We start from the raw sequence: 19699 nt of genomic DNA on the forward strand, positions 1-19699 counted from the left end.
CTCCCAGGCTCATCTTTTGAAAGTGTTGTGCAAGTTTCCTTTGCGGAAAATACTAGGATGCCAATATGCCAATCTCTTCATGGACCACGTTGAAAAAGAATTTTTGGACAAATACACCACAAAACCAATGCCTGAGATACATCAATTATATTTTCATCCTCTGGACAGATAAACCCCCTCATAGATGTCTACCACAATTTCAAGCACCATGACCTGTCCATTAAACTCCCATGCTAGCATCAACTTCCTGGACACTACAATCAGTTTCAACAATGGAACCCTACAGACAACTATATACAAGAAACCCACAGATCACCACACCTACCTTCATAGGTCCAGTAACCACCCCAAACACACCAAGAAATCTGTTACCTACAGCCAGGCACTCAGATACCATAGAATATGTTTCAGAGGAGAAAGTCCGGGATGTATATCTTAACACACTCAAAACTGCCTTCACCAAACAAGGACACTCCACCAGAGAAGTAGATTGCATCATGGAACAGTCCACCCAAATACTTGCTTCAATATAGAAATAAAACTCCCTCTGACTGCACACCCCAGTTGTCACATACAACCCCAGACTGGAACTCAAATGGGGTTTCATCAAACAACTACACACCATCCTCGAGGGGGACTCCATCCTGAAAGAAATATTTCCTGAATCCCCTCTTCTGGCCTTCAAACTACCCCCAGTCTCTCCAACCTTATCATCAGAAGCAAGCTCCCCACAGAGCAGGATACACCAACTCAAAGCAGCACCAGATGCCTTCAGAACAACAGATGCAAAACCTGCAGACATATCTCTGCTTCTACAATGATCAACAGTCCCCACCACACACCTCTAAAGATCCATGGGTCTTTCACATGCCTATCACAACATGTAACATATGGTATACCTCATCCTGTGAACTAAATGCCCCAATAGCATGGCCCCACAGTATGCCAACATTTTTGTGGCTAACTTAGAACAACACTTCGTCCGCTCTCGTCCCCTAACGCCCCTACTCTACTTACACTACACTGATGACATCTTCATCATCTGGACCCACGGAAAAAAAGCCCTTGAGGAATTCCACCATAATTTCAACAATTTCCATCCCACCATCAACCTCAGCCTGGACCAGTCCACACAAGAGATCCACTTCCTGGACACTACAGTGCTAATAAGCAATGGCCACATAAACATCACCCTATACCGGAAACCTGCTGACCGTTATACTTACCTACATTCCTCCAGACCACATCACACGATCCATTGTCTACAGCCAAGCTCTAAAATACAACCACATTTGCTCCAATCCCTCAGACAGAGACAAACACAAGATCTTTATCAAGCATTCTTAAAACTACAATACCCACCTGCTGAAGTGAAGAAACAGACTGACGGAGCCAGAAGAATACCCAGAAGTTACCTACTCCAGGACAGGCCCAACACAGAAAGTAATAGAATGCCACTAGCCGTCACCTTCAGCCCCCAACTTAAACCTCTCCAGCGAATCATCAAGGATCTACAACCTATCCTGAAGGATGATCCCTCACTCTCACAGATCTTGGGACACAGGCCATTCCTCGCTTACAGACAGCCCGCCAACCTGAAGCAAATACTCACCAGCAACCACACACCACACAACAAAGACACTAACCCAGGAACCTATCCTTGCAACAAAGCCCGCTTCCAACTCTGTCCACATATCTATTCAAGGGACACCATCATAGGACCTAATCACATCAGCCACACCATAAGAGACTTGTTCACCTGCACGTCTACCAATGTGATATATGCCATCGTGTGCCAACAATGCCCCTCTGCAATGTACATTGGCCAAACTGGACAGTCTCTACGCAAAAGAATAAATGGACACAAATCAGACATCAAGAATTATAACATTCAAAAACCAGTCGGAGAACACTTCAACCTCCCTGGTCACTCAATTTCAGACCTAAAAGTTGCAATTCTCCACCAAAAAACTTCAAAAACAGACTCCAATGAGAAACTGTAGAATTGGTATTAATTTGCAAACTGGACACCATTAAATTAGGCTTGAATAAAGACTGGGAGTGGATGGGTCATTACACAAAGTAAAACTATTTCCCCATGCTAATTTTTTCCCCTGACCGTTACTCACACCTTCCTGTCAACTGTTTGAAATGGGCCAACCTGATTATCACTACAAAAGGTGTTTTTTTCTCCTGCTGATAATAGCCCACCTTAATTAATTGGTCTTGTTACAGCTGGTATGGCAACACTCATTTTTTCATGTTCTCTCTGTATATATATCTTCCTATTGTACTTTCCAGTGCATGCATCCGATGAAGTGGCTTTAGCCCACGAAAGCTTATGCTCAAATAAATTTTAGTCTCTAAGGTGCCACAAGCATCCTGGCTTTTTTTTTTTTTTCTTTTTTTTTTTTTTTGCTGATACAGTCTAACACGGCTACCACTGCGAACCAGACGTCTCAGCCACCACAAGACCAAGCAGCCAGAATGAGTCATTTGCACAACAACAGTCTCATGATCATGGGGGCTTCACTCCCGGGTTTCGAAAGGCTGGGGGTTGCCAATACCGTGCCCAGGGCTTGGCTCGGGAAGCTCCAACCGGGGCTGGAAGCCTGGCCCAGCCGGCCAGGTGCCTGCTGACCTCTTGGGGGGCAGCTGCCTAGTGATACTGAATCACAGCATTATATGTGCTTGCAGAGAGAGAGAGGAGCAAGGAAGGGGGGAAATCTCAGCGCGCTCAGCCTCAGAAGCGGGGAGAGCAGGAAGCCGAGCCGGCTCAAGAGCCTCCCTTCCCGGGTGTAGTGTCAGCTCGAGCGGCCCCTTGGGGCGGCGGAACCATTGTCAGCGCGGCAGAGCCCCCGGGCGGAAGCTGAAAATCGGGGCACCGCGTGCTGGCTGCGTTTCCATGGTAACCAGTGCGGCGTCCAGGGGAGGAACATGTCGGCCGGGGATGAAGGGTCCGGGCCGCGCTTCGCTTTCCGCTATCTCCCGCAGAAAACCCTCCCCGCCTTGGAGAACGGGGACACGCAGGGCCGGCTCCGCAAGTGGTGGGACGGGGAAACGCTGCTAGCTCCCTGGGCTCTTCTACGGGGCGGGGCGGGGCCGTTGCTGGGTCCGCAGGGGGTGGGATCTGCCGGGCGGGGCTGGGGAGGAGGGTGAAGAGGTTGTTGATGTTACGCTTTCTGTTGCGGGTACGGATTAACATTAGGGATGCCGGGTGGCCGGTTTTACCCTAACGCCCGGTCGAAGGGGACCCTGGCGGCTTTGGTCAGCACCGCTGTCCAGGGCGTTAAAAGGGCGAAGGCAGGCTCCCTGCCTGCCCTGGCCCCACACGGCTCCTGGGAGCAGCTGTCAGGTCCCCGTGGCCCCTACGCGCAGGGAGGCTCCGCGCGCTGCCAGTGGGTGCCAACTTCGCCTCTTTCCCATGGGTGCTCCACGCCCTCCTCTGCCCCCGGCCCTGCCCCCTCTCCAAGCCTGCCATGAGGCCCCGCCCCTGCTCCGCCCCCATTCCAACCCCTTCCCCAAAGTCCCCACCCAACCCTGCCCCTATTCCAACCCCTTCCCCAAATGCCCCCACCCCGGGGCCCACCTCTTCCCTGCCTCCTCCCCTGAGCATGCCACGTTCCCGCTCCTCTTCCCTCCCCCCCCCAGTGCTAAAGTTGCTAAACAGCTGTTTGGCGATGGCCAGGCAGGAAACACTGGAAGGTAGGTGGAGGAGCGGGGATGCCGCGTGCTCAGGGGAGGAGGAGGTGAGGTGGGAGGTGCTGAGCAGATCCCACCTATTGGACAGATGAATTGGCTGCTGGTGGGTGCAGAGTACTCACTAATTTTTCCCTGTGGGTGCTCTAGCCCCGAACCACCCACGGAGTCGGCGCCTATGGTGCTGCCCCCACCCCAAGTGGCGGCTCTGCAACTCCCATTGGCTGGGAACCATGCCCAGTGGGAGCTGCGGAGCTGGCACTGGGGGCAGGGGGCTGCATGCGGAGCCTCCCTGACCACCCATGCACTTAGGGGGCCGCAGGGACCCGGCAGCCACTTCCTGGGAGCCACGGTAAGCGCCACCAGGACTGCGCACCACCTCCCACACCCCAACCCCCTGCCCCAGCCCGGAGTCTCCCCCCACACCCAAATTCCATCCCAGAGCCTGCACACCCCCACGTTCCAACCCCAGCCCGGAGCCCCCTCCTGCACCCAAAACCCCTCATCCCCAGCCCCACCCCAGAGCCCACACCCGCCAACCGGAGCCCTCACCCCTCTTCCACACCCCAACCCCTGCCCCAGTTTGATGAAAGTGAATGAGGGTGGAGGAGAGCGAGTGATGGAGGGAGGGGGGATGGAGCGAGCAGGGGCGGGGCTTCGAAGAAGGGGCGGGGCAGGGACAGGACCTGGGGAAAGGAAAGGTGTGGGGCCTTGGGAAAGATTGGGGGCAGGGGTGTTCGGTTTTGTGTGATCAGAAAGTTGGCAACCCTAATTAACATCAACCTTGTTTTGCAGTAAAACTGTGGTGAGTCCAGAGCTTGATTTACTGCAGATCTTTTCAGTGTTTTTCAAGCATATAAAGAGCTGTTTGGAGGACAGTTCCTGAAGTAAAGTTAATTGCTGTTATTTTAAATAACATAATATAGATATCAGCCTTGCAAAATTTTTCTTGCCCTAGAAGAGTAATTTTTTAATCTATTGGACAGATGAATAAAAATATAATGGAAAAAAAATAATTAACAACAGTTGTCATGAAAGAGTGAGAATGTGTTTTTTGTGCCTGGGCTAGTAAATATTTAGACAATTTTCAACTGCTGATATATTCTAAAGGGATGTGTCCAGTGTGAGTGTTTTTTAATATTATTACTTACCATGTTCTGGGTTTCAGGTCCATGCATGGCAGAATGACTGCGCAAGCATTCAGTTTTGACCAACGTTTTAAGGCCTATCAAAAGGACGAATTTGTTAAGGTAGTTATAAATCTATCACATGTAATGGTTCCTTTTTAAGGGAACTGTAACTTTTTTTGTGCTGGAATAACACTTAAACTTTCCCATAATATCTGCTATATTATGTTTTTACAAGTGACAAACAGTCACAGCATCTTTAATAATAGGTGGATTGGGGGGTGAGATGCTCATATTTTTTGTCGGCTGTGTAACACTATGACAGTATTTTACAGGCAATGTTAACATTTCTCTTTTGGTCCAGTGAGGCAACATAAGAGCTAAAGAATGGGACTCTGGTTGTTTCCGGTCCTGGCTGCCATTAGTTCTCTTCTGATGTTTGGGAGACAGTCACCTCGGCCTAGATTTTCAGAAATGCTTGTGAATATGCAATTAATGCAATCTGCTGCTCAATCACAGTAATTATGTGCACAAACTAGATGTGCATGTAGATTCAGAAGTCTGAAAAAGTGGGGCCATGTTTTCAGAGGTGCTGAGCACCTGCTGTTCTCATTGACTTCACTTGGTCTTATAGATAGTTAGCATTTCTGAATATTAGGCCCTTTGTCTTTAACCTTTTTTGTTCCTTAATTTCCTTGTGTATAAAAGAGGATATATTCACCTCTGTGAAGTGATTTGATTTAGTAGTGAGAATGGATCTGTTTAGTGTAAAAGTAGGTTGGTTTCCTCACTTATTTGTTGAATAGACATTTGACAATGTTAGCTGATTTTTCTTGGAGATGAATTCGCAATTAGGTGGTAACATAAAAGAAAAACTCTATTTGGAAATGTAGCAAAGCATCTGAGCTCCCTCTGGGATTATTCTACATCTTAATTGTTTGAAGACTTATTAAAGACCCATCTACTGCCTCCTTAACACTTTTTTTTTGCGGTAAAATGATAAATTAGTTTAATTGTAGAGATTACATATAGTAATTTATGGTTTATTTTAATAACTTTGGTCTGCAGAAAGTATGAACATTATGTATGGATTTTGATTATGCTGCAGAAAAAAGCATCCTGATAATTCCCTATTCTACAAAACTTTGTAATACACTTAAAATTAATCGGACCAAGCTGCAGGCATAATTTGGGACAACTGATGTTGCAGATTGAAAACCTCAAATTTGCATACATAAATACCTTTGTGGGTGTATTTAAAAAAAAACACTAGTCAAAATTGCAGAGGCATAAACCTGGGGATGTAATTTTTGGGTATGCAAACTCAGAGGTCAGACTGAAGCCACTTATTTATTAGCCCCCTAAAATTTGTCATATAAATGTAATTTATTGCTTTAGTTGATATTATGATATCTCATTTTGTTAACTTTCATTTTTAATTGGAAATTTTAGGCATTTTTTAATGATCCAAATGTTAGCGCCAATTTGAAGTTGCTTACAGCTTCTGGACAGTGGACTACATTAGGTAAATAAATTTAGAATAAGTCAGTCTTTTAAATCTTTGTGTGGTAACTATATTTTTTCCAGTTAATGTTTTGTAACAATGACACGATTCAGATCTGTACCTTCACCCTCATGAAATAAAATTTGGAGCAGAAGATCATTTAAAGGAATCTCCAACGTACATGGCAGAGGGGCATTGCTGGCACATTGGTCAAACTGGACAGTCTCTACGTAAAAGAATAAATGGATACAAATCAGATGTCAAGAAGTATAACATTCATAAACCAGTCGGAGAACACTTCAATCTCTCTGGTCACTCGATTTCTGATCTCAAAGTGACTATCCTTCAAAAAAAAAAAATTGAAAACAGACTCCAACGAAAGACTGCTGAATTGGAATTAATTTGCAAATTGGATACAATTAACTTAGGCTTGAATAGAGACTGGGAATGGATGATTCATTATAAAAAGTAACCTATTTCCCCTTGTTTATTCCTCCCCCCCCACCACTGTTCCTCAGACGTTCTTGTTAAACCCTGGATTTGTGCTGGAAATGGCCCACCTTGATTATCATACACATTGTAAGGAGAGTGATCACTTTAGATAAGCTATTACCAGCAGGAGAGTGGGGTGGGGGAAGAGAAAACCTTTTGTAGTGATAAACACCCATTTTTTCATGGTCTGTGTGTATAAAAACATCTTCTGTATTTTCTACAGTATGCATCAGATGAAGTGAGCTGTAGCCCACGAAAGCTTATGCTCAAATAGATTGGTTAGTCTCTAAGGTGCCACAAGTACTCCTTTTCTTTTTGCGAATACAGACTAACACAGCTGTTACTCTGAAACATAACATGGAATGTATCGCAGAATGCAGATAAAACTGAGCAGGAGACATACAATTCTCCCCCAAGGAGTTCAGTCACAAATTTAATTAATGCATTATTTTTTAACAAGCGTCATCGGCATGGAAGCATGCCAAATTTCAATTGGTATTCTGTTGTTTAACAGTGTGATTAAAACTGCGATCAATTGCGATTAATTTTTTAATTGCAATTAATATTTTTGAGTTAATCCCATGAGTTAACTGCGATTAAGGTAGAACTAACATGGTTACGTGAGCACTGTTGGGGGCCCTGTCTACAGAATAATATAAGAATGACCTAGCTGCTGGATGACAGCCATGTGGTAGGCTGTGCCAGTTGTAAAAGTGACACAAGGTTAAACTCACGGTTAATTACCTTGTGACCTGTCACTAACTGGTTGCAGACTCAGCTAAGTGTTATTACACAGACAAACTTTAAAAAAGCATAATCAAAAAGGAAATGAAACATGAGTGCAAGACAAAATCCTACAATATGTACAGCCATATATAAGAGATTGTAAAAGCCCCACAAGGAAATGCAAATGTTAATACAGTTGAATTTTTTGTCTAATGTGGGCCAAAAATTAAGTATTTATAAGGTATGAATCATACTGGTATCAGAGCAATGGCTCCGTGTTTTAGGAACATAGAGTATTATCCCTCAAGAATTTGCACTCTGCAACTTGGTTTGGCTGCAATTACTGTGTGCGTGTGTGCATTTGTAACCCACACACCTCCTGGGTGTGATGTTCTGTCCCATCTAGTGGCACTGAGACCACTGAGAGAGAGAGAGAGAGAGAAAACAAGTCTGCTCTATAGCCTTAGCTAACGGCCAGTTGGCTTTTAGCTTATGCGGTAGAGGCTCATGCACTAAGCTTCAGAGTTCCCCATTTTGATCCCGCCCGCTGACGACCGGGGTCTGTCAGTGTTACACGTGCATGCATACAGTTAGCGTGTGTGTGTTTTCCCCATTCCTGCTCTCTGTGGAATGGGCAGGGAAGTTCCCCACTGTACTTTGGCACCAGACACTCTGCCTTATTATCTGCAAAGTTTCATCTTCTTAGGATGCTGTATTTGGCCTTTAACACAACACAGCCCTTCTAGTTGCCTCTTTCCCAGTCATCAAACTGTAGCAAGCAAAAGAAAACATAATAGACCAAATCAAAGTAATCTTCCCTCTCTCCTGCTTTGGGCAAGAGTTCTTAAGCTATCTGTCTTGCCTGTGTGACTTTCCAGCCCCCTTCTCAAGGAAGGTCAGCAGGTTACATACCTCCTGCCGGGGTCAAAGGGTCACCTGCCAAGCATCCTGGCTTTTTAACTCCTGCTGGTCCTGAACACATCTTGGTGTGGTAAGCACAGGAGTAATGCATTTTACTTCCAGGAACCAGAAGTGTTTGCTCTCTGAACACTGAATGGCTAGTATACTCCATCACATTTTACTCTTTCTTTAAAACCTGCCTTCCCTCTCTCTGCTTACCTTTTTCGGTTAAGTATGCGGGCTCATTTTTCTCCCATTAGTTTTCATGTACATTTTTTTCTGAAAAGTATAGTAAGAAAACACAAGCTGATGATCTTCCAGCATTCTCTTACTCTTCCTTAAATTTGCAGATCTTCAGCCCTAGTTACCCTGTGTATTTGTAAGTGTGGAGCTGCACTTTAATTAAGCATCACAGTCATAAGTTATGTGTGAGTTTCTGCCTAAAATAGTAATAGATCTGGAAAAAAGTTAGTATAATTAACTTCTAATCATAGAATTGGACTGGAAGGGACCTCGAGAGGTAATCTAGTCCAGTCCCCCGCACTCATGGCAGGACTAATTATGTAGACCATTTCTGAGAGGTGTTTGTCTAACCTGCTCTTAAGTCTCCAATGATGGAGATTCCACAACCTCCCTAGGCAATTTATTCCAGTGCTTAACCACCCTGACAATTAGGAAGTTTTTCCTAATGTTCAACCTAAACCTCCCTTGCTGCAATTTAAGTCCATTGCTTCTTGTCCTATCCTCAGAGGTTAAGAAAAACAATTTTTCTTCTTCCTCCTTGTAACAACCTTTTATATACTTGAAAACTGTTGTCCCCTCTGTCTTCTCTTTTCCAGACTAAACAAACCCAATTTTTTCAATCTTCCCTCATAGATCATGTTTTTCTAGACCTTTAATCATTTCTGTTGCTCTTAGAATCATAGAATCATAGAATATCAGGGTTGGAAGGGACCTCAGAAGGTCATCTAGTCCAACCCCCTGCTTGAAGCAGGACCAAGTCCCAGTTAAATCATCCCAGCCAGGGCTTTGTCAAGCCTGACCTTAAAAACCTCTAAGGAAGGAGATTCTACCACCTCCCTAGGTAACGCATTCCAGTGTTTCACCACCCTCTTAGTGAAAAAGTTTTTCCTAATATCCAATCTAAACCTCCCCCACTGCAACTTGAGACCATTACTCCTCGTTCTGTCATCTGCTACCATTGAGAACAGTCTAGAGCCATCCTCTTTGGAACCCCCTTTCAGGTAGTTGAAAGCAGCTATCAAATCCCCCCTCATTCTTCTCTTCTGCAGACTAAACAATCCCAGCTCCCTCAGCCTCTCCTCATAAGTCATGTGTTCTAGACCCCTAATCATTTTTGTTGCCCTTCGCTGGACTCTCTCCAATTTATCCACATCCTTCTTGTAGTGTGGGGCCCAAAACTGGACACAGTACTCCAGATGAGGCCTCACCAATGTCGAATAGAGGGGAACGATCACGTCCCTCGATCTGCTCGCTATGCCCCTACTTATACATCCCAAAATGCCATTGGCCTTTTTGGCAACAAGGGCACACTGCTGACTCATATCCAGCTTGTCGTCCACTGTCACCCCTAGGTCCTTTTCCGCAGAACTGCTGCCTAGCCATTCGGTCCCTAGTCTGTAGCGGTGCATTGGATTCTTCCGTCCTAAGTGCAGGACCCTGCACTTATCCTTATTGAACCTCATCAGATTTTTTTTGGCCCAGTCCTCCAATTTGTCTAGGTCCCTCTGTATCCTATCCCTGCCCTCCAGCGTATCTACCACTCCTCCCTGTTTAGTCTGTAATTCCCTGGGCTTTCCTTATTTCCCTTTTTATAGATGGGCACTATATTTGCCTTTTTCCAGTCTTCTGGAATCTCTCCCATCTTCCATGACTTCTCAAAGGTAATGACTAATGGCTCAGATATCTCCTCAGTCAGCTCCCTGCATATTCTAGGATGCATTTCATCAGGCCTTGGTGACGTGAAGACATCTAATTTGTCCAAGTAATTTTTAACTTGCTTTTTCCCTATTTTAGCCTCTGCTGTTCCTGCCTCATTTTCACTGGCATTCACTACATTAGACATCCAATCACCACCACCCTTCTTTGTGAAAACCAAAACAAAGAAGTCATTAAGTACCTCTGCCATTTCCACATTTGCTATTATTATTCCCCCCGTCCCGCCCTCACCATTGAGTAATGGGCCTACCCTGTCCTTGGTCTTCCTCTTGCTTCTAATGTATTTGTAGAATGTTTCCTTGTTACCGTTTTTGTCTCTAGCTAGTTTGATTTCGTTTTGTGCCTTGGCCTTTCTAATTTTGTCCCTACATACTTGTGTTATTTTTTTATATTCATCCTTTGTAATTTGACCTAGTTTCCACTTTTTGTAGGCCTCTCTTTTTATTTTTAGATCATTGAAGATCTCCTGGCTAAGCCAGGGTTGTCTCTTGCTTCTAATATTATCTGCTATTATCCGAGTTGGTAATATAGATTCAACTGCTCCATCTATTCCCTGGGAAATGAATGACTGTCTCTGGATCATTAGGGTAACTGATGTCGTAAGTGGATTTTGGCTAGAGCCTGAAAAATTTATCCAAATGCGAACACCTATGAGGGAGGGCAGAAAATACCTTTGCATCTGCACCTACAAGCCATGCCTACCCAAAGCCACACCCTTTGCAAATTTAAAGAAAAGAAATCAGCAGTGTGCTGTATTTCATTGGAATAGGTCAACTTTCTATTTATACATTTTAACAAGGTAATTTATTTTAGCTCTAGCAATCTTCTATTTTATAGGCTTCACTCTATTTTCTCCTGTCTCATAATCACAGCGTATCCTTTCCTGTGTTGTCTTTCAATGGCTATTTCCTCACTTTTCTCCCATTGCATCTCTACCTCCTCCCCATACTTTTTCTGCCTTGTTCTGGCTCAAAATCTGTCACTTTGTATTCCTTTTCTAATCGCTCCCTCTCTCTTGCTCATTTTCTCCCCTTTTCCCCCCAGTGCCCTGCACACACAAATTTTACCAGATTCCTAGTAATCAAAGTACTAAATCCTGTAAATGGAGACTGATGCAAAAATGTGGGGACTTTCACTGCCCAGGGCACTGCTCAGGTGTGGAATCAATTCATCACTCCCCAACAGCTGATAAAGTGGGAGCTGCTGGGATTCCTATTAGGATGCTGTCCTAGGACTCTGCTTCGGAACTCTATCTTTCATATCAGCCTCCTACTAACATTTTAGGTGTCAGATAAATTGGAATCTCCCCTCTCCTGCCTCTTTTGGTTGCAAAGTAAGATAAATATTTTTCTCTCTTTTCTCTCTCATGCCAGTCTCCTGGCTGCTTTAATGGGGGTATTCTTACCCTTTCACACTCTCTAAAAAGCTCTTGTCCCCATTGCCTGTCTACTGCTCCCAGCTTTTCCAAGCAGTAGCAGCAAAGTCAAATTGATCTGATTCTTTTCAATTTCACTTCTGCCCACAAGTTTTGAATAGCAGCAGTGAAAACTAACCAGCAGTTTTCACTTTGTAGTAGTAGTGGCACTGCACGTATCTGTCAACAGACTTAAGGAGAGATCACTGCATCTGTTTAAACTCAATTCACATTTGCAGAATTATCTTCAAAGGACTAGAAATACCTGTTGGGTGTTTTGTTTTGTTTTAATAAAAGCTTAAATTCTGCAGAAGCTGGCAGCATTTGCCTGGGAAAAATTCCCAGTTGCCCCACACAGAATGGATTTTTCAAGCTCTAATGACAATCATCTATAGACCCTGTGTTTTTAAAATTTGTGAGAGACAATCTAAAATTAGGAAAGTTATCAATATAAACCACTACTGCAATTTTCATTTACTGAAATGGTTTTTACATGTCATTTGAACCCACAAAATATCACGGTGATCCTTGGTTTTTAAAATAGTGCCAGTTTAACCCTAACATAAGCATTGGATACATGGTTTTACTTAAGTTTTAAATCACATGGTTTTTATAAATATTAATTTGCCCTGAAAACTGCAATGCACACGAGTACACAAAAACAAAACCTCAAATGTTGGTCATATGTGCCGGATGTTCCTTTAAAAAAAAAAAGTGCCTTATGAAGGCTTTTATTTGGGGATAGCTAATTATCAATTTTCTTATTTAAAATTTAAGAATGAGAATTTAGGATGTGGTAGATATATTTCACACATCCAGTTCTTGATTTGCTTCTGCGGATCCCCACTTTAGAAGATGTACCCCATGCTGATGAGATTCAATGCTGCTGGCAGAAGTAAAGCTATTTGTGGTACTCTACTATACAAATGTCCCAGAAGTGGACACTAAAAAAGGCCCTGCCCCCATACTATACCTGTTTTTTGTTTGTTTGTTTGTTTTTCACCTGCAAAGTTAGCAGAAGACCATCTCTCCCCATTCTGTTGATGTTTGTTGGGGTGGTAATCAGATTGGTTAGTCCTGTCCAGAGAATTCTAAGTCTCCTCAGTTAGTTCCAGATCTCATATCTCAAATGCAGAGGAGATTCCGTTACAGTCTTTAATCTTATCACCTACCATTATCAATTTGGTTTCTGAATGCCTAGGAGATGAACATCTATTGTCTTTCTGAAAAGCTTAGAAAACTTTTCCTGGATTTCAGGAGACTATGAAGAAGTCATATGTGGAAGTCTTCAAATACGTAAAATATTGTTATAAAAAGGACAATGATCAATTGTTCTTCATGTTCACCAAGGATAGAATGAGAAGTAATTGGCTTAGTTTGCAGAAAGGGGGATACAGGTTGGGTAACAGGCAAAAATGTCTAACTGTGAGGATAGTTAACCTCTGCAACAAGTTACCTAGGGAGGTTGTGGAATCCCAGTCATTAGAGGTTTTTAAGAACAGGTTAGAGAAACACCTGTTAGGGATGGCCTTAGATATACTTAATCCTGCCTTAGTGTGGGGGGATGGACTAGAACGACCTCTTCAGGTCCCTTCCAACCCTATATTTCTATGATTCTATATATTTTGGAGTAGATATTTTTTCTGTGGTCTAACAATTTGGAGATACAAAGACTTGTTCCATTCCTTATGTTTAGGCTTATTTTTGAAAAATGCAGGTTTACTTTTATATATGTAGTTATTTAGTATCTAATTCTGCCTACCACATATCAATTTTTGGTTCTTCAGTCTCCCTACATCTAAGTAGAGGCCTGGTTCAACTACTATTAATTTCATTTGAAAGACTCCTATTGACTCCAATGAGAGTTGAATTGGGAACTAAAAATGGAGAGGTTGGGTTTTTTTTGTGGGGGGGGGGAGAGAGCGGGGAGCGGTTTAGGTCTATTAAACTTATTCTCAGTGACTTGTGAAATCTCAGCCCCTAGATTTGAATTTTGGTTCTTACCAGAATGATTGATTCATTCAGAGAACTGCAAAGGGAATGTCTTCTACAGCTTTTCTCTTGAAAGACAACCTTCTTGGTAGCCATATTGATAGGTACGAGAGCAAAGAAGTTGCAAATTTTAAAGTTGATGTTCCTTGCTCCCTGTTCCTAGATAAGGTGATTGTGAAATCTCATGCCAAACTTTTGCCTAAGTGGTAGCACATTTTCACATGGAGAAAAAATACAAAAGGAATTGTATGATGATCTGGTAAGTGAGGTGAATTTACATAGGTTAGATGTTAAAAAGGGACTTAGTTACTATTTGGAAAAAATTAAATCTTTTAATAAATTTTCCATATAATTTATAAGGAGAAACCCAAGGGAAATGTCCTTTTGAGTCAGTCTTTCTAAACGGGCCATACTTTGCAAGTATTATGATCAGGATGGAGGACCATTATTAGATACATTAAAAGTGTATTCTGTCAGAGGTGTCAGTGTCTATTGTCTCTTTTAGGAATGTCTTTATTCTTAAAATTTGCCATGTTGTTACTTGGAGTGAATTTCACAACTTCACAAAGCGTCTGATTATTCTCTGTTGATGCTGGAGACCATCCCTAACAGGTGTTTGTCTAATGTTTTCTTTAAAACAGAATGGGGATTTCACAGTCTCCCTTGGAAGCATATTCCAGATCTTAACTATCCATATAGTTCAGAGGTGGGCAAACTACAGCCCGCAGGCCACATCTGGCCTGCGGGACCGTCCTACCTGGCCCCTGAGCTCCTGGCGAGGGAGGCTACCCCAGCCCCTCCCCCACTGTCCCCTTTCCCCCTCGGCCTCAGCGCACCACGCCGCCAGCGCTTTGGCCCGCCATTCCTGCCAGACAGCGAGTTCCTGCTGCTCTGAGTAGCATGGTGGTGGTGGTGGGGAGGTTGGATAAGGGGGGCAGTCAGGGAGCAGGAGGCGGTTGGATGGGGCGAAGGTTCTGGGGTGGGGGGTGGTCGGGGATCGGGAATGGGGGGTTGGATAGGGGTGGGAGTCCCTGAGGGCTTGTCAGGGAGTGGGGCTGTGGATAGGGGTTGGGGCAATCAGGGGACAGGGAGCAGGGGGGGTTGCATAGGGGGTTGGGGTGGGGGTCCCAGGAGGGGGTAGTCAGGGGACAAGAAGCAGGGGGTGTTAGATGGGTCGGGGTTCCGAGGGGAGCACTCAGGGGGCGGGAAGTGGGAGGGGGCAGGAGCCAGGCTGTTTGGGGAGGCACAGCCTTCCCTATCTGGCCCTACATACAGTTTTGTAACGCCGATGTGGCCCTCGGGCCAAAAAGTTTGCCCACCCCTGATCTAGTTAGAAAGAATTTCTTAATATCTATCCTAAATCTCCCTGGCTTCAGATTAAGCCCATTACTTCTTATCCTACCTTTAGTGGACTCAAGGAACAATTGATCCCCATCCTCTAGAACAGCCCTTGATATATTTGAAGACTGTTATCAGGTCCCCCCTCTGTTTTCTTTTCTTGAGATTAAACATGCACAGTTTTTTAACCTTTCATCATAGGTCAGGTTTTCTAAACCTCTTATCATGTTTGTTGCTCTCCTCTGGACTCTGTCCAGTTTATCCATATTTTTCCTAAACGTGAGACCCAGAAGTGGACACTGTAGGCCTGAGCAGTAGAGCAGAACAATTACCTCCTGTGCTGTACATATGACATTTTTGCTAATATACCCCAGAAAGATATTAGCCTTTTTTGCAACTGCATCACATTCTTCACTCGTGTTTAATTTGTGATCCATTACAAGCCCCAGATTCTTTTCAATAGCCAACCAGTTATTCCCTATTTTGTATTTATGATTTTGATTTATCTTTCCTAAGTGTAGTATATGACTATGGTGTGGGTCTGCAGAGGCACTGTATTCCAAATACCACTGTAAGTTACTGGTAAGTATTCCGCCTTTTCCTATGATTGCAGAGAGATCACCGGCAAACTTCAGTACTTTCTCTTGTCTTATAGATTTTTGTGTCACTCTTAGCATAAAAGAATAATGAAACAATGATCTGTGGTGGGTTAAAAAAAGTTCAAGTCACTTTTATAAGTTAAGAAACATTTCAAAATGTCTTGACTTTTTTTAATGGTAAAATGTCTCAAATGATATATTAGCTTTCAATTAATATAAATGCTAAACATCATATTTTTTAAGTGTGTTGGACCTTGGCAGTGGTTAGGGACTTTTGCACCCTGCTCCTTCAAATTTGGAGTTTACTCTTCAGAACTTCTAAGGCTGGACATGATGAAGAAAACATTCCAGGATGGGACCTAGCTCTACATACTTCCCCATGTAGCTGCCATATATCTTGTCAAAAAATGTCCATGGCAGTCTTTATTTATTCAGGAAAAGGAGCATGGGAATGAAACTAGTCTAAACAGAAGCCTCTGTTACAGCTATTTGCACACTTGTCTCTCCCTCTAAAAATGTTTACCTCCTAAATATGGTTTATTGTATTTTTTGTTTGTTTGTTTTAGTCGTAATTGCATATATTACAAATTTCTCAAAATGGTTTTGTTTGGAGTAATTATGTGCATGCTGTGTTCACTTGTGGAAAATGTATCTTGAATTTTTGTGGAACCATTAATAAGGGGAAATTATCCTGTATTTCACCTCAGGTTTTCCCTGTTAATGAAGACTCTGTCATCTTTCAGGTACCAAAGTGAAAAAAACTGAAGCCATGGTTGTTCCCTGTACACAAGTTTCCATGTCATTTTTTGACCGACTGTACTCTGAAGGAGTTGTTAGAGAAACTGGCTATATTGTTAAGTGTTATGATGACTATTATGATGGCATTCCCATCTCAGATGAGTTAAGAAAGGTCAGTACAGCATTTACGAATTTCTCAGTGGTTTTCATACCTCTGTCAGTCACTGCAAGCACTTCTTTCCATACTGTGGCTGTCCCCAAAGCATACAGCTAAGTAATTCTCAGACTTTGCATGGGTGTTTCACTGACATATTGTACAGTTACCCCTACTGCATGGAATAGGAAAGCATTTACACAAATCCGAAAGTTAGAGATGCAACTATTTAGATTTGTCCTCACAATTCCCAGTATAGTCTGGAGAAGAGAAGACTGAGAGGGGACATAACAGTTTTCAAGTACATAAAAAGTTGTTACAAGGAAGAGGGAGAAAATATTGTTCTGCTTAACCTCTGAAGATAGGCCAAGAAGCAATGGGCTTAAATTGCAGTAAGGGCAATTTAGGTTGGACATAAGGAAAAACTTTCTAACTGTCAGGGTAATTAAGCATTGGAATAAACTGCCTAGGGAGGTTGTGGAATCTTCATCATTGGGGATTTTTAAGAGCAGGTTAGACAAGCACCTGTCAGGGATGGTCTAGATCAGAGCTTCTCAAGCTATCTGATGTGGGGGACCGGCAATTTTTTTCCAATGTGCGCGCAGACTCGCAGCCGATGGTTCGCGGACCGGCACCGGTCTGCGGACCACCACTTTGAGAAGCACTGGTCTAGATAATACTTAGTCCTGCCATGAGTGCAGGGGACTGGACTAGATGACCTCTCGAGGTCCCTTCCAGTCCTATGATTCTGTGAATGCATTTTTCAGATGTAAAATATGTAAGTACAAATCGCTCCCGCTGTAGAGGATTTCTGCCTGGCTGAAAAAGTTTCCCATATTTTATATGTAAATAATTGAAATTCCTAAATGATCAATATGTGCTTAACATACAACAAAATAGCTGCATTTGTTTATTATTTTTATTTCAATTTAGAAAATGAAATTGACACTTTTTTTTTCTTGCCCCTTTCCAGGTTTTGCTTCTGGAAGATTCTGACCATTTTGATTTATTCAGCCAGTCAAATCGTGAGGAGTTTCTCTTCTGTCTTTTTAAGCATCTTTGCCTTGGAGGAACACTCTGTCAATTTGAAGATGTGCTTGGTCCATACTTAGAAACTACAAAGGCTTTATATAAAGATCTTGTAAGGTAAGGTTGTTGCATTAAGAATCTTATATATAAAGTTTTACATGTGCAGCTGTATGTAGAATTGCATGTGCACATTTTGAATATTAAGCTCTTTGAATCTTATGAATATACTTATAATTTGTGCAACAAGATCAAAGATAAGTTGAAACAGATCATTAATGATTCACTAGCAAAATAATACAGTTTTAATGGCAACTTTCTGATATAGGAACTTTTTGCCACATTATAAATATTTGCAGTATAGTTTGTTTCCATTTGACTGCTTCCAGTGATTATTCTACCTACTGAAATGGGGAATACCACTGAAACCAGATTAAGTGCTCCAGCTGTAATAGATAAAATCATATCAACCAATTGTGGAAATATATAAATTCCTAAGAAAGTTATTTTTTTCTGAGCTTAACATTTTACTCTCAGGAGGGTAGACTTCTGAATCATATTCTATCCCCTGGTGCATGTAGCTTTCAGAGTTCAAAGTAGCTAGTTTGAAAGTTAGTAAAATGATATCAATGGAAATTTTTATTTTTGCATTATGGACTCAGTCCTATAAGGTGCTGAGCACTTTGTCTCTGATCCAGCAACACTCTTAAGCACATGCTTAACTTTAGGGATGTGAATAATCCCACTGAAGTTAAGCAATAAAGGATATATAAAACAAGTCAATGGGACAATTTATGTCCCTACAAGCATGAGCTTAATAATTTTGCTGGATCGGGACCAGTGCTTAGCATCTTGCAAAATCAAGCTGTGTTTGTCTTATAAATCATCCCCAAACAAGGTCCTTTGGGTTGAAACATTGGTTCTTTCACAGTCACCTGGAATAAAATATTTAAGTCTTGATTTTTGCCACCCTTAAATCTGTTGGTAGTACCCTACGCTTTAAATATTCATAATGAAATCAGTGAGACTTTTTCAGAGTAAATACTACTCAATAAAGGTAAGATCTGATCCTTCTTAACTTGACATAATGGATTAAAGTGAACATTCTTGCCTGGTTTGGAGAATGAAAGAGCTTGTCTATTTTGCTTGAGACTAATCCATATTTTCTGAATCAGCACCTGGGTTCACATCAATTTAATTTTTTTTAACTATTGCTTATTCTGTTTGTCCATGATAGATCATAGGTTGACAATGACCATTTAAAAAACCTTGTTTCGTAGTTATGTATTCTGCAAAATTTTAAAAATCAAAACTAGCCACACAACCTGTAAATTAGACACTATACCAGAAGAAGCAACCTTTATTCATTTAAGTAAGGAGTTCCATTGAATTCCATGGCACTTGTGAATAAAGATTGCTGTATCTGGCGTTAAACTGGAAGAATTTGCTTTCCTGCTGGAATTTTCTTGTTTTAAATATTTTTATAAACCACTTTGGTTGACTAAGTTTAAATCACCCTCCATTCTAAACAATTTTAAAATGTTCTAATTTCCAGTGCTTTCCAATAGTCATACTGATTCAATTCTGTAATACTAAAATCATCAAAATGAGCTCTCATTGGGAAGTAGCATTAAGACAGTTTCTGCCATTGAAACAACCCCATTAACAGATTGAAGATACTGAAACAGAGATTTTTATTTCTAAAGATTGTTTTGAATATTCTTTTTAACATGCACATAGTTTTACATATTAAGTTCATTTAACTAGTTACAGTATCACAACTAATCCCAGCAGTTTTCTTAAGTAGTGTAGACTTGGTGCTTGGCTATATGCTTTCCACAGTACTGTACAGAGTATTCAAATGGGCACCTCAGGAATACTCAACATGGCAAGAAAGAAGCTAACAGTAACAGAAACTCTATCTTCTCCTTTCTGTTAAATCCTTCACTCCACACTCACAACATGCTGTCTGCTGCTCTAATCCCCAGCCTTAGTTTACTCTCTGCATTTTACTACAGCTGTTCCTCTTCC

At 42.3% G+C, this 19699-nt stretch overlaps 1 protein-coding gene across 7 annotated transcripts in view; it reads left to right on the forward strand.

Moving 5' to 3' along the window:
* The first annotated feature begins 2897 nt into the window (after positions 1-2897).
* Positions 2898-19699, forward strand: part of YAP1 (Yes1 associated transcriptional regulator) — a 184187-nt gene continuing 167385 nt past the window's right edge. For 6 of the 7 annotated variants that reach the window (XM_043529415.1, XM_043529426.1, XM_043529421.1 and 3 more), the window contains exons 1-5: positions 2898-3047; positions 4868-4949; positions 6279-6351; positions 16494-16660; positions 17616-17788. In XM_043529415.1, the coding sequence (XP_043385350.1) occupies positions 2938-3047; positions 4868-4949; positions 6279-6351; positions 16494-16660; positions 17616-17788 (605 nt within the window). In that variant the 5' untranslated portion in view covers positions 2898-2937. The remainder of the gene's footprint in view (positions 3048-4867; positions 4950-6278; positions 6352-16493; positions 16661-17615; positions 17789-19699) is intronic. The other variant, XM_043529447.1, reaches the window with a different exon arrangement.

This window comes from Chelonia mydas, chromosome 1 (genome assembly GCF_015237465.2).
Source record: "Chelonia mydas isolate rCheMyd1 chromosome 1, rCheMyd1.pri.v2, whole genome shotgun sequence".
In the NCBI taxonomy this organism is placed as follows: Eukaryota; Metazoa; Chordata; order Testudines; family Cheloniidae; genus Chelonia; species Chelonia mydas.